Source organism: Lolium perenne, chromosome 4 (assembly GCF_019359855.2).
Source record: "Lolium perenne isolate Kyuss_39 chromosome 4, Kyuss_2.0, whole genome shotgun sequence".
In the NCBI taxonomy this organism is placed as follows: domain Eukaryota; kingdom Viridiplantae; phylum Streptophyta; class Magnoliopsida; order Poales; family Poaceae; genus Lolium; species Lolium perenne.
In genome coordinates, this window is record NC_067247.2 from 367,738,204 (window position 1) to 367,752,726 (window position 14,523).

Here is a 14,523-nt window from a genome sequence, read left to right on the forward strand (position 1 = left end):
TTGTTTGGCGACCCTAGTATTTTCTTAGACCATACTGCTGCTGCACACGCCCTAACAACTCCATTTCCAGCTCACCCTCCACATTGAACTTACCTAGGTTTCAGCTATTCTCAAACCGTGTGGAGGACAATATGGCGAGGCTACTAACTTGACAGAAATAGTTCGGCGGAGCTAGATTGGTTGTGGCGACAACACTAATTCCACTCAAGCTATAGACATAAGTGAAAAACATGACACAATGTATATGGATGGTGCCACTGCCTCTGCTCCATATAGATGGAAGTAAAAATACACAGTCCTTCGAGAAAAAGTGAAAATAACGAAGAACAAGATATAGCAGAGTTGTGAACATATAAATGATCATGAAAACAAGTAAGATCCATATAGCACAATATTGAAACATATGTAGAAACCAAACCACTAGCATTGTCTTTGCACTAAGAAAGAAAAATGCCTTTAATAAGTACAACGTCGATATCCGGATGACCTTTACACAAGAAACCGGAACTACAGGGGAAAGAGTGATCTCCGTTCCTCATGAGACTTCCCAATTTAACCGTTTAAATTAGCTTATATTTGATCATCTGCCCACTACATAATTAAACATGGTATTTATACTATACCAGATCCCTTTTTATTTTTTCTTCTGAGGATAGCGCATGGTCATTTACAAAATCCTTACTTATCCGGTTTAATAGCAAAGATGGATCGCTAATTTGCAATTTCAGAGGCTCATAGATAACTGCATTCACTGTGCTGATCATTTCTTCTGGTGAGCTATATCCATCAGTCTGCGAGTAGAATAAGTGATTTATCTTGCACATCTTCCAAAACAGCTCCTTACAGGGCCTAGGAACAACACTATCTTCCATAAGAACTAGCCTTAGCAAATCTCTCCGACACAACGCTATAGAGTCATGTATTGCCTTCTTAGCCGCTTCTGTGGACAAAGAACCACCACTGTCAAGAACATATAGTGAAACACTATTCACTTTTCCCTGGTTGCCCTCCCTCTGCAGCAGTAGGCCGAAAATAGTGTCAAAAACAACAAGACATCAACCAGTAACTAACATTTACTCAATAAATATGTGTTGTCGAGGACTCAAATAAATTTTTTAGACAAAGGGAACCCATATATTTCAGCAGAGTTCAGTGATTCAACTTATCAAAGTGATATTTCTTTGAAAATTGTAAACACTTCTTTGTCTGCAAAATTTAGCCAAAATCAATGAAAATAAGGAGTGTAGAATTACTTTTTTCTATAAATGCGGAATTTAATTTTATAGTGTCTCACATTTTTTTTCTTCAAATGACAGCTTTGTACATAAAACAGATGACTACGAACCTGGATTGTTGTGAGAACTTATAGTCCTTTAACTAAAAAATGGGATATCTAGTACTAAATCGCCAACTATTTGCATGTATAGGAAAGACGAATTGACATGAAGTGGTATGTTAAAGCATACAACTTATATTTATACACAGCTTTATATTTATACACAGCTATAACAATTTTTCATGTGTTAGAATGGAATTTACATGGACATTATGTCATAAACAGGATAAAATACCTCAAAGCCTTGGATGTCATTCAGGAGACGACAACAAGTGCTCATTAGACTGAATAACTCATCGTACTCTTGATCTTCCACAACGCACACCGAGAGCTCTTGTCCTAAAAAATATAATGATGGGAGCACGATAGGCCCCAATGCGTAGGAAAGTTTTGCATTTGTCATGTATTCATCAATTGTTGGCACATATTGGACCCTACCCCATTCTGCTTCAGTCATCATAGACTTCAATGTATATATCCACTGTAGATGAATTTCAACTCATTATCCACGCAAAAGATGAATTTCAACTTGCAATACTTAACACAATGGAATGCAGAATTAGGATGTCATAGATGAAACTCACCACTTCAATCAGGTGTTTCCTAACATCACGGTTTTGTGCTGCAGAAGCCATCGCTGCAAGCTGATTTACTGTAGCATAGATAGCATGGAATACTATCTGTACTCTGTCAGAGTGAAACTTAAGTCTCTGGTGCTCATCCCACCTAAGACAAACCATTACCAAATGCAGGGAAGGAAACTTATCAGCAGTTGCACAAGACACAATAACTACTTAACAAAAAAATAAACAAAGTGACCAAGTTAAGGAACTGTACATCTCAACTAATGTTATGAGGTTTTCTAGCTCTTCCTTTGATCCCCCAATATCAAAGAAGTCGTCAACAATAGTTGTGAGTATAGCATTTTTGACCCATGAAATGCGAGTATCAGACAGTTCTGGAGGGAATATGGTAGCGGCAGCAGCGAGATAGCAATATGTCTGCCTTTGTCGTGCAAATCGAAGATGGTCCAACCTGTTCCCTTTCACCCAACTGTTGGGACAAAATTTCATAAGGTAATAACAGTAAAGAGCATAGGAAGGTGCTAGTAACATAAAAGAGCATAACAAGCAGACTACCTTTCAATATGTAGGAGTTCACGCTGGTAAATAAACTGAGAAAAAGTGAAATCTTCAATAGCCAAAGCAAGAAGGTCTTTGTTCACACGACATGGCCTATTTATGTAACATGTTTGAAATTGTCAGAGAACATTAAGATTAATACGATTTTAAGAGATTTTATTTTTGTAAAATAAGAATTCTATCTTACGAGTATTCTGTCTTCAGCATCTGATAACCCTGAATGTCAAAAGTTTCAATGTTCCTCTTGTGCTCTAGACGTTCCATTGTGGCGTAAAAGGGGAACTTAAGAGCATACTCCACCTGAAATTATGGAAGCATAGCTTTCAGTCAAAACTGAATTCTAAATCAAATGTAGGATCGACTATATTCTGGATTTTTTTTTCCGTGCAAGCACCTCCTCAAAGATTGGCACTTTCTGCACACCATATGAACGCAGTTGTTCCATCAATAAGCTGCCTGACCAGGCACCTATGTTATCTAGGATCGTTTCAGTTTTTGATATGCTAGCATTTGAAGCCTTGTATAGTTCCAATAATGATTTTGTATCATGTAAATATCCTTGAAGTGAATTATGAAAATTGGCGGCTTCAGCAACATGGTAGAGCTCACCTGCGTCAAATTAAAACTCAAAATTTAAATCGAGACAAAATATGCAACTGGTAGTAACACATGGAATTCCATCGTGGGTAAATACCGGAGGAAACATCATATCCATTCATTCGTAAAATACGAAACGCCATTGCACATGTTGCTACATCCAGCATGATTTCCTCATCTCGCTGTAACCACAGACTGCAAAATAAATATAGTCAAGTTTACATGCTACTACAGATACGTGCCAAACCCTTACGATGATAATTACCTGTGTGTCATGTCCAGGATGCTCTTTATCTCATTAGAAAAATGATGAGATATACCAGTCTTTTCAAGAGAATCCACCATTAAAAGCTGACATGAAATATTTATTGGGTAGCCTGTTGGTGCTGCAGAAGATTAATTTTGTAAGGTATTTAGCAGTAGTCTACAACTCACAAATTCTTCACTATGCCATGTCAGGTACTCAGCCTTACCTGCACAACCAAATGTACTAAGGAGAGACTTTAGGTATTGGAGGGCTTTGTCATCATAATAGTAGATTAATGCAGCAGCGGTAGTGGAAGGAGAGTTAAACAAGGATCCATTCTTCCTTTGGAACTTCATAACTTCATTCCAGTCCAGCAAGTTTCCTAGCCCTTCAGCAACATAAGCCATATATGCTTCTCTCCCGTAAGATTTACCCTCAGAGAAGCTGTACAAATATATATAGAAGGATTTTCAGAATATTACTCACGTAATGCCGAGATTTTGAATGCTATTTTCATTGGTAAAAAACAAATAAGATGAATAACAATGGCCCACTTTTGGCTTCATGTTATGTTTTTCGGCGTTATCTCCATAAAAATAAAGAGATAAGAAACAAATCCAGGATAATCATTTGACGACGTAATGCCTAGATTTTGAATGCTATTTTCATTGGTAAAAAACAAATAAGATGAATAACAATGGCCCACTTTTGGCTTCATGTTATGTTTTTCGGCGTTATCTCCATAAAAATAAAGAGATAAGAAACAAATCCAGGATAATCATTTGACGAACCTTTTCAATTCCATCTGTTGTATGTGAAGAATCACATCAAGATCATTTTGTCTAACAGGAAATTCCAAACCCATTCCCATGGCTAGGCTAACCATACCAGGAAAAGTAATACTGAAGCCTATAGGAGCATAAGTCCGCTCATCCATAGCGATGGAGAAGTGTTTTCCAATAAATTGTAGCCCTGTCTTGTAAAAAAATTCTAGTTATGAGAATATGCATCGTCTAGTCACAGTTAGAGATTTCATATCGTCTAAGTAGAAGAGATTAAAACAACATGAACAAGTAAGGAATGCCTATTTTTCCATACCTCTTCTGATGTGCTCTGCGCCAACATCCCATTTTTTAAGGGCAACAACGCACGCCAATGTCGATAAGAGAACAGACTTGCTGGTCGGCAAGACGAGTTCGCTGATACTCCAAGATCCGTCATCACGTTGGTTTTGCAATATCCAGTCGACGCATTGAGGGAAGCATGGAGTCTGAGGAAAACCTCGCAGGGGCACCATAGCCACCCATGCCGTGTCGTATGGAGACGGTGACAGTTCAGGATCCTGGAGCTGTTTCTTTATTATAGCCTCCCGTTCCTAATTTGAATGTTGAGACATCAAATGATGAGAGTAGACTCGAAAAATTATCGCAAAGGAGGTTGAGAAGTGAGGCTCATACCTTGTTTCGCAGGTTTGTATCTTCTCCTACCAAACTCTTGTCGGCATATGCTGTTAGATGAAAAGAAGATCCACGGCATGCGTTAGTTAATTAGATGGTTCTGCTCTCAAACATGCAAGTAGGTGAAATTTGTTTTTTTCCGAGTAATACTCACTCTGCAAGTATTCTAACTAACAAACGAAATCATATTATGGATGCGCGCTACCAGAAAGAGGATAATTTTGTGATTTTTCTGGAGGGGAGGAGACGTATGCTGGCATGCTCTCCATATGGTAGGATTATAAAGCTTTACCTTCTATAAAGATAAGGCACGCCTTTGGCGTGCTCTCGAAAAAAAGGAGTATAAAGTTCTTTGTCCTACTACCATTTATTGGTGCTTTCCAATTCAATTGTTTCCTTTTCTGTGTAAAACTTACCAAATACAAAACCCAGAATTACCTTTTTTAGCTAAAAAAAACCCTCATAAAGTCATAAATGACCTATTACCCCACTAAATCTACACCCTCTCACAATGGTTGAAAGCATGTTAAAATTGCTCATGTAGGACTGATTAGCGATTTCTCACAGCATATAGAAAGAAAAAAGAAGTTCAGAGCATTTGCCAGAAGCTCCTTTACCAGAACAGCGCACGGAGGACATGGGAGGAGGAGGAGGATGACGGCCGCCAGAGAAGAATGCTCCGTGCTCGGCAGCAGGGGCGGAGGCAAGGCGAAGAAGGTTCGCTCGGTGTTGGTGCGAACGGGGCTTTGACACGAACCGCGGCGGCGCCAGAGCTGGAGCCGAAGGAAGGGTGTGGCCACTAGCGCTACCGGCCGCCTGCCGGGGATGTGCCGGGAGGGCCGAAGAGGCCCCGGCTACTCTCGTGTTCGACATCAACGGCCACATTGAAAACTGGATAGAGTGGCCGGAGAGATGAAGGTTTGGTCGATGTGTCTACATATATAGGAGTAGAACGAGGAGCGCATGCAGCGACAGCTAAGAGTGTGCCGAAGCGGAAGTCATTGAACACATGCAGCAGCGTGCCAGCTAGTTCTTGCGAGCAGGTTTTGCAAAAGTAAGATGTCGACTGTGACACGCATGGATGTATGCACGCAGGCACGCACGCACGCAGCAAGCTTGTTCCTACCCTGCCGCCGGACGGGCGTTGGATTCTGTTTAGACGGCTCAGATCCATCGCTGCTGGAATCTTATCTGGTGATACCTGAGTGCCATGGTGAACGATGCCGTAGAGGATACACGACAACGCTGCACTACATACGTCAAGTGGTACAGCTGAAGTCATAGTTCTGAGACCGAGCCAAAACCTTTCTCTTTTTATTAATTACAAGAAGATTTGTCTTACTGATTAAGAAGAAGAGACACCGAGTTAATTAAACATACCTGCCCTTCACTGGTTGTGCCCGAGAAAGACAGATCTTTATTTGTCTTCTCATTGAAGGTATTGTTTCTGTCTAGAGTTTATTCGGACTTTATTCAGGGTAAAAACATGTGATCTGATGATCAGGTTGAGGTGACGATGGTGTTTGTGCATCGTTCTGTTCTTGGAGGCGTCGTTCTTGCGGAACCTCTTTTTTCAGTCCAGTGTGTCCATTGGTGGCGGTAATTTCTTCCTTCTGTAGAGAGATGTGTAATTGATATCTGATTGGTATTAAAATATTTCTTTTATCGGGGAAAAAAGTTGATTAACAAACCTATACAATTGTGACCAAGCCCACTCGAACACGGGCATACCAAGGGCCGAGCCTAAACCTGTACTACATAACAAAGTGAATGACGTGAAAGACAAGAAGGATCGACGCAACCTCATCACCCACATGGCAAAGGTCGATGCCCTCAACACCTCCAAAGTTTTGGGACCCCCGCTCAACCATCCAACTGCTCCGTCGCTCCCTGAGACTGCTAACACCACCATCTGGAATCATCACCCGTCGCAAAACACCAATACCACCTTCCGCGACCATCGCCCCGACATACCACCGCTCGCGCTCGGGCCGTAGCGCTCACGACCCAATCGCCCGTAGACCACGGTCGAAGCGCACATAGTCAAACCAGCTCCACTGAGACACGTCGACCGAGCCGATAACTTCGCTACACTAGCGACACAAGATTGCTATCAAAGCTCGGAAAACCTGATGCTCTATCCTATGAAGCCACAATCCGCCAAGGTTTATGAGATCATCATCTCCACGTACAAGCATCATCTACTTAGTCTGCTGACCCAGCGTTCGCCACCCGACAATAAGAGAAACATGCACATTAGTTTCAAGGCGACGCCTCCAAGATGGAGCAACTTAGACACAATTACCGCCCGCTCCTATCTAGAACACGAGCTAGGGATTCCTCTCAAAGAGTCCAAACCTCAACGATAGAGGTGGAAATGATCCCCATGACAATGCCTCTAAGGAGGAAAGCGACGTAGGAGCACCGCCTTTGTTAGCACTGGCCGAGGTCAAACTACGCTTTCATCTGGATCTCTTGCACACCCCCACAGGCCACAACATAGGGACATCACGATAGATCTGGGGAGCTCCAGATCGTCGAAGAACCACAAGCTACACATGATGTATACAGGAACCTGCACCAAACACCGTCTCGTGTTGCCTCACGGTAAAACCCCTCACCAGAGAACATGACCCTTTAGGGTTTTGCTCCACATACAACCATTCACAATGCTAGAAACTACACACCATGGCCTATCGCTAGCAAAGCCAGCGACCTCCTGCTCAGGGTTGCTGCCCAGGATCCTTTCCCCTTCGGACACAACAGATAGTAGGCCGAACGTAGCATGTATTGGTCGGTGTCAAGTAAGACCACTGAATTTTGTTATTTTTTTTCCTTTCTGAAAGAAGTACTCTTAGAAATACACAATGCCACCATTTAATTTAGAGAAACGACACAAATTATGTACCTTCCTAGCTTCCCCATGAGACCACTCCGCGGCTATCTTGGGCGGCCAGATCCATCCCATATGGCCCAAATCCAGTTGCTGTAGCTGCTCTAGCTACTAAACGCCACCGAACCACCAACCTTCCAGCGCAAAGCTCCTCCACCTAGCAACCGCAACACCTAGCCGGTGTGCCACCCATGCGACCACACCATTCGGCACCATTTGGGAGCCGCCCTGAAGACCAAGATCCGCCAAGCGTGCTCCGCTGCCAGAAGACCCTTGCACCCTGCTTTGAGAGACAACTCCCCCTTCTCTCCCTTTGGGCCGCGATGGACTATGGGGCGAAGCTAGCATGTATTGGTCGATGTCCAATGGCACCAACGAATTTTGTTATTTCCCTTTCTGAAAGAAATACTCTTAGAAATACACGATGTCACCATTTTAATCTAGAGAAATGACACAAATGGCGTACTTCCTAGCTTCGCCCTGGACCATGAGTCGCACACGATGTCACCATTTTAATCTACTACCGGACCCTCTGATTCGCAAATCGCAATGGTAAGGATATATCTATACAGCACAAATAGGGAAACCCAACAATTTGGTAGTAGCAAACAATCTGGTAGCTATTTTTAAATGACAGTAGGCTATTTCTGAACAATCTGTTAGTTGTTCAAAACTCTGGCAGCTATTTGCTAAACAACCTAATGTGGTTTTCGGTATGTTAATTTGAACAGCCTAGCAGCTGTAAATGAGAAACTAGCTACTTTGGCACCTAAAGGTAAGTAACTAAGTAATGCAAGGTATTGAATACTTGGTTTCAACGTTTATCTCCTTCAGGTTCAATAAAACAAATTAGTATGCATATGTGTGGATCAATGTGAGGTAGCATACACTTGTGTCAACTGGATATGAACTTATTGTTGTGCTTTGTAACGAAGGAGTAAGGACAAGTGAAACTGGAAAACATAACATTTTTTCGATATTGTGGAAAACATAGCTACTGCATCTTGTAGGGAATTAACGGGAACATTCTTATTTTTCTTAGATTGTATTGTATGCAATGCAAACTATTTACAGTGGAAAGAGATACATGGATTTAACCGAATATGAACTTACTGTTAATCTTTGAGCTTTGTAAACGAAGGACAGGCGAAACTGGAAAACATAAACATACTGCATCTTGTACGGAATTAACAGGAACATTCTTATTTATTGGATTATATATGCACTGCAGACTATTTACAGTGGAGAGAGATACATGGAGATATGTCTAAGCTAGCTACAAAAAAAAACTTAGAGCCTAAGCTAATTGCTAAAAGTGGTTACTGTATCAGTTGTACAGATCGTCCTCAGCAGGTGCCACGGCGGTGTCGAAGGCGTTGACAGAAGCTTGTGGCTGCGCCGGGAAGTGGAACTCAGTGCCGAAGCCCCTGGACTGCTGCAGCGTCTGAGCGAACGACTGGTACTTCCTGATGTCGCTGTCGCTCACACTCCTCCTCGCGTACTTCATCGACTCCTCGAAGTGAGCCGCCTTGATCTCAGCCACTTCATCTTCCTGCCCGCCGTCCACCTCCATGCCCGACCTCTGCTTCTCGATATCCTTCTCAATGTCTTCCCTAATGGCATACTTGCACGCCCTCTGGCAAATCTCGGTGATGTCGGCGCCACTGAAACCTGTCGTGAACCTCGCGAGCGCACCAAGGTCGACGTCCTTGGCCACGGGAGACTTCCTGAGGCAAGCCTTGAAGATCTGGTGTCGCGAGGCCTCGTCTGGCAAGGGGATGTAGATGAGCTGGTCAAGGCGTCCGGGACGGAGCAGCGCCGAGTCGATGATATCCGGCCTGTTTGTGGCGCCGATGATGAACACCGTCTTCTTGGCGTTCATGCCATCCATCTCCGTCAGCAACTGGTTAAGGACCCTGTCCGCCGCGCCACCGGCGTCTCCCACGTTGCCACCGCGCTGCATCGCTATAGAGTCGAGCTCGTCGAAGAAGAGCACGCACGGAGCCGACTGCCTCGCCTTGTCAAATATCTCACGAACGTTGGCCTCGCTCTCGCCGAACCACATGGTGAGCAGCTCGGGCCCCTTGATGCTGATGAAGTTGGCTTGACACTCGTTGGCGATCGCCTTGGCCAGAAGCGTCTTCCCGCAGCCCGGTGGCCCGTAGAAGAGGACACCCTTGGAAGGTGACATGCCGAACTTCTCAAACTTTTCGGGGTGCTCCACGGGGTACTGGACGGTCTCCTGCAGCTCCCTCTTGACGTTGTCGAGGCCACCGACGTCGCTCCAGCTGACATTGGGCACCTCCACGACGGTCTCACGAAGAGCCGAAGGATTGGTGCCAACAAGAGCCGTTTTGAGGTGGTCGTTGGTCACGGCCATGGAGTTCAAGATCTCAGCGTCGATTGTGTCTTCTTCGAGGTCGATCACATCCATCTTCTCCCTGATGCATTGTAGCGCCGCCTCGGTGCAGAGCGCGGCCAAGTCGGCACCAACATAGCCGTGCGTGTCCTTGGCCACCACTTCTAGGTTGACGTCCTCCGAGAGCTTCATATTTTTGGTGTGGATGCGCAGAACCTCAAGGCGCCCAACCTCGTCCGGCACGCCAATGTCAATCTCGCGGTCGAACCTCCCGAAGCGCCTGAGAGCGGGATCAATGCTGTTGGGACGATTCGTGGCACCCATTACTATGACGTGTGCTCGTGCCTTCATCCCATCCATGAGCGTCAGCAGCTGGGACACGATGCGCCTCTCCACCTCGCCATGTGTCTTCTCCCTCTTTGGAGCAATGGAGTCGATCTCGTCGATGAAGATGATGGATGGAGCGTTCTTCTCGGCCTCCTCAAATGCCTTCCTCAAGTTGCTCTCGCTCTCGCCAGCCATCTTGGACATGATCTCGGGGCCATTGATGCAGAAGAAGAAGGCCCCCGTCTCGTTTGCCACCGCACGAGCGATCAACGTCTTGCCGGAGCCAGGAGGGCCGTACAAGAGGATGCCCTTGGGAGGCTTCACGCCAAGAGTCTTGAAAATCTGCGGATGCCTAAGCGGCAGCTCGACCAGCTCCCTGATCTGGTTCATCTGCTTGCCCATGCCGCCCACGTCGTCATAGCCGACGTCGTCGAGCCTCTCCTCGTCCTCCCTCTTCACCGGCTCCCCGTCGCAGAAGATCTCCGTGTCCCCCGCCACAACGCAGTAGTCGACCGCAGGGTCGATATCGATGACCTTGAACTCGACGCTCCGCATGCCACCGCGCACGAGGAAGAGGTCGCCCTTGTGCACCGGGCGGTAGGCGTCCACAAAGTAGGGCTTGAGGTAGGCCTCGAATAGATTGCCCGTGATGCCCTCGATGGTGTCGTCGACGGGGAGAACGTGCACGCGCTTGCCGTACTTGGCGTCGGGGCAGAGGTGCACGGACACGACGTCGGCGATGCGAACCCTGAGGTTGGAGCGGGACACCTTGTTGATCTTGAGCTTGTGCTCCTCGCAGGTGTCATCGGGGTGAACCACGCAGACGGTGGTGCGGCGGCGCTTGCCCTTGAGCAGCACGATGTCGCCGTGGAATATGGAGAGGCGGTCCATGGTGGCCGGGTGGAGGTTGCAGATGGAGTTGTCGTCCACGGTGGCCTCCTCCACCACCAGCCGGTTCGCCGCCTTCTTCGAAGACGACGTGCTCGCCATCGCGTTCGAAGAACTAACTCTCGTGCTTCGATTCGTTCGCTGCAACTCTGGATTCGAACGGGGCTGGCGTGTCTTGGTCTGCGATCGAAAAGCTGATCGTGTTCTGGTGAGGACGAAACACCGGGCGAGGCTTGCCTTTTAAACACGGGATTGCTCCGTCTCGTCCCAAAATTCGAGTCCGATGGGGAAGCCTGTTCCTTCCGTCTCGTCCCGTTTTGGAGAGTTATTCGGAATTTGATGCTCAATGCGTGTGTTAAAGGAACGAACGTACCTTTTTTTTTGGGGTACCTAACAGGAGTAACAGCATAGACGGAATAGACTGGGCCGGCCCATGCAGCATGGAGCTGTATCGTGCTTATGCACCAAAAACAAATCAACGAAAATATTTAAAAGGAAAAGAAGATTTTTTTTTTGCGAAAAAACACCGATCTATTCATAATCCAGAAGTAAAATAAAACTTAAAAATAATAGAAATTACAAATAGATCTTTAGACCACCTTGTGAAAAGTACATGCACTCGAACGAGATTAAGTGTTCTCACCCCTTCCTTATTGGAGTCAGGCAAAGCTTATCACACTAGACACTACGGGAAAACAGCCGCTGCCGTGCAACCACCTATTGCCGTGTGCTCGCGCACGACAAAGCAATCGTTGCCGTGCAACAAAAATCAAAACGCACGGCAAAGGCAAGCGCACGGCAAAGAGAAGCTACAGCGCACGGCAAAGAGGAAGGGCGCGGCAAAGACTCAGGAAAGCACACGGCAATGAAAACCCGCACGGCAAAGAGAACAAACAGTTGCCGTGTGAAATCCTTTGCCGTGCGCAGGTCTAGGTCGCACGGCAAAGGCCGCTTTGCCGTGTAGTTTTGCCTTTGCCGTGTGCCTTGTTCCATTTTCTCTTTTTTCTTTCTATTGTACTTATTTTAATGCTTATATTTATTCTTGAAATATGACAAGTACTACATCTTCATTAATACAATGTGTATACCATATTTTTACAATACGACAAGTACTCTAAGTCCTCACTCCCCCTCCAACATATCAGGGTTTCGGAGCAAATAAACCGCGTTCGGGGAATCTTCCAAGTGTTATCGCCCAAAAGAGAGGGGAAGGTCACACATGGGTGCTATGTCTTGCACCATTTGGTGAATCACACCTTACACCACAGTTCCACACATATCCTAGGTCCACATGCAAGTTTTGGTGCCATTCCGGTGCTCCGGCGATCGTCCCCCCCCCCCCCCCCGAAAACGGCGGTCTGCGTGCCTCGGGGGGTCTACCCCCATAGATATCACCGCGCGAGGTTCCACCAACATACTTTTTGATAGGTTTGGTTTTGGTTAGTCCATATACACATGTAAAGCAAGGTTTGGCACACTTTGGCACATTATAGCCACCGGTATACCCGCAGCGGGACACTTCAGCCTACAAGTCGAGGAATCTTCCAAGTGTTATCGCCTGAAAGAGAGGAATGTCACACATGGGAGCTATGCCTTGCACCATTTGGTGAATCACACCTTCCACCACACTTTCACACATATCCTAGGTCCACATGCAAGTTTTGGTGGCATTCCGGTGCTCCGACGGTCGTTCCCCCCGAAAACGGCGGTCTGCGTGCCTCGGGGGGTCTACCCCCCTAGATTTCACCGCGCGAGGTTCCACCAACATACTTTTTGATAGGTTTGGTTTGGTTAGTCCATATGCACATGGAAAGCAAGGTTTGGCACACTTTGGCACATTATAGCCACCGGTATACCCGCAGCGGGACACTTCAGCCTACAAGTCGAGGAATCTTCCAAGTGTTATCGCCTGAAAGAGAGGAATGTCACACATGGGATCAATGCCTTGCACCATTTGGTGAATCACACCTGATACCACACTTTCACACATATCCTAGGTCCACATGCAAGTTTTGGTGGCATTCGGGTGCTCCGGCGGTCGTTCCCCCCCGAAAACGGCGGTCTGCGTGCCTCGGGGGGTCTACCCCCTAGATTTCACCGCGCGAGGTTCCACCAACATACTTTTTGATAGGTTTGGTTTTGGTTAGTCCATATGCACATGGAAAGAAAGGTTTGGCACACTTTGGCACATTATAGCCACCGGTATACCCGCAGCGGGACACTTCAGCCTACAAGTCGAGGAATCTTCCAAGTGTTATCGCCTAAAAGAGAGGAATGTCACACATGGGAGCTATGCCTTGCACCATTTGGTGAATCACACCTTCCACCACACTTTCACACATATCCTAGGTCCACATGCAAGTTTTGGTGGCATTCCGGTGCTCCGGCGGTCGTCCCCCCCCGAAAACGGCGGTCTGCGTGCCTCGGGGGGTCTACCCCCCTAGATTTCACCGCGCGAGGTTCCACCAAGATACTTTTTGATATTTTTGGTTTTGTTTAGTCCATATGAACATGGAAAGCAAGGTTTGGCACACTTTGGCACATTATAGCCACCGGTATACCCGCAGCGGGACACTTAAGCCTACAAGTCGAGGAATCTTCCAAGTGTTATCGCCTGAAAGAGAGGAATGTCACACATGGGAGCTATGCCTTGCACCATTTGGTGAATCACACCTTCCACCACACTTTCACACATATCCTAGGTCCACATGCAAGTTTTGGTGGCATTCCGGTGCTCCGGCGGTCGTCCCTCCCCCCCCCCCCGAAAACGGCGGTCTGCGTGCCTCGGGGGGTCTACCCCCGTAGATTTCACCGCGCGAGGGTCCACCAACATACTTTTTGATAGGTTTGGTTTTGGTTAGTCCATATACACATGGAAAGCAAGGTTTGGAACACGTTGGCACATTATAGCCACCGGTATACCCGTAGCGGGACACTTCAGCCTACAAGTCGAGGAATCTTCCAAGTGTTATCGCCTGAAAGAGAGGAATGTCACACATGGGAGCTATGCCTTGCACCATTTGGTGAATCACACCTTCCACCACACTTTCACACATATACTAGGTCCACATGCAAGTTTTGGTGGCATTCCGGTGCTCCGGCGGTCGTTCCCCCCCCCCCCCCGAAAACGGCGGTCTGCGTGCCTCGGGGGGTCTACCCCCCTAGATTTCACCGCGCGAGGTTCCACCAACATACTTTTTGATAGGTTTGGTTTTGGTTAGTCCATATGCACATGGAAAGCCAGGTTTGGCACACTTTGGCACTTTATAGCCACCGG

General features: G+C 46.5%; 2 protein-coding genes across 2 annotated transcripts; both read right to left on the bottom strand.

Annotated features, from left to right (window-relative positions):
- Window positions 1-406: 406 nt before the first annotated feature.
- Window positions 407-5,725, bottom strand: LOC127296660 (ent-kaur-16-ene synthase, chloroplastic). Its single transcript, XM_051326837.2, has 14 exons — window positions 5,397-5,725; window positions 4,780-4,829; window positions 4,421-4,697; window positions 4,114-4,294; window positions 3,549-3,766; window positions 3,341-3,461; window positions 3,173-3,270; window positions 2,873-3,087; window positions 2,666-2,778; window positions 2,476-2,571; window positions 2,174-2,389; window positions 1,921-2,062; window positions 1,572-1,817; window positions 407-1,013 (listed from the first exon to the last, which is right to left on the bottom strand). The coding sequence occupies exons 1-14, from the start codon at window positions 5,662-5,664 to the stop codon at window positions 618-620; spliced, it is 2,637 nt and encodes an 878-aa protein (XP_051182797.1). The 5' UTR covers window positions 5,665-5,725; the 3' UTR covers window positions 407-617.
- Window positions 5,726-8,999: 3,274 nt separating this feature from the next.
- Window positions 9,000-11,348, bottom strand: LOC127349141 (cell division control protein 48 homolog D-like). Its single transcript, XM_051374920.1, has one exon. The coding sequence runs from the start codon at window positions 11,346-11,348 to the stop codon at window positions 9,000-9,002; it is 2,349 nt and encodes a 782-aa protein (XP_051230880.1).
- Window positions 11,349-14,523: the final 3,175 nt, after the last annotated feature.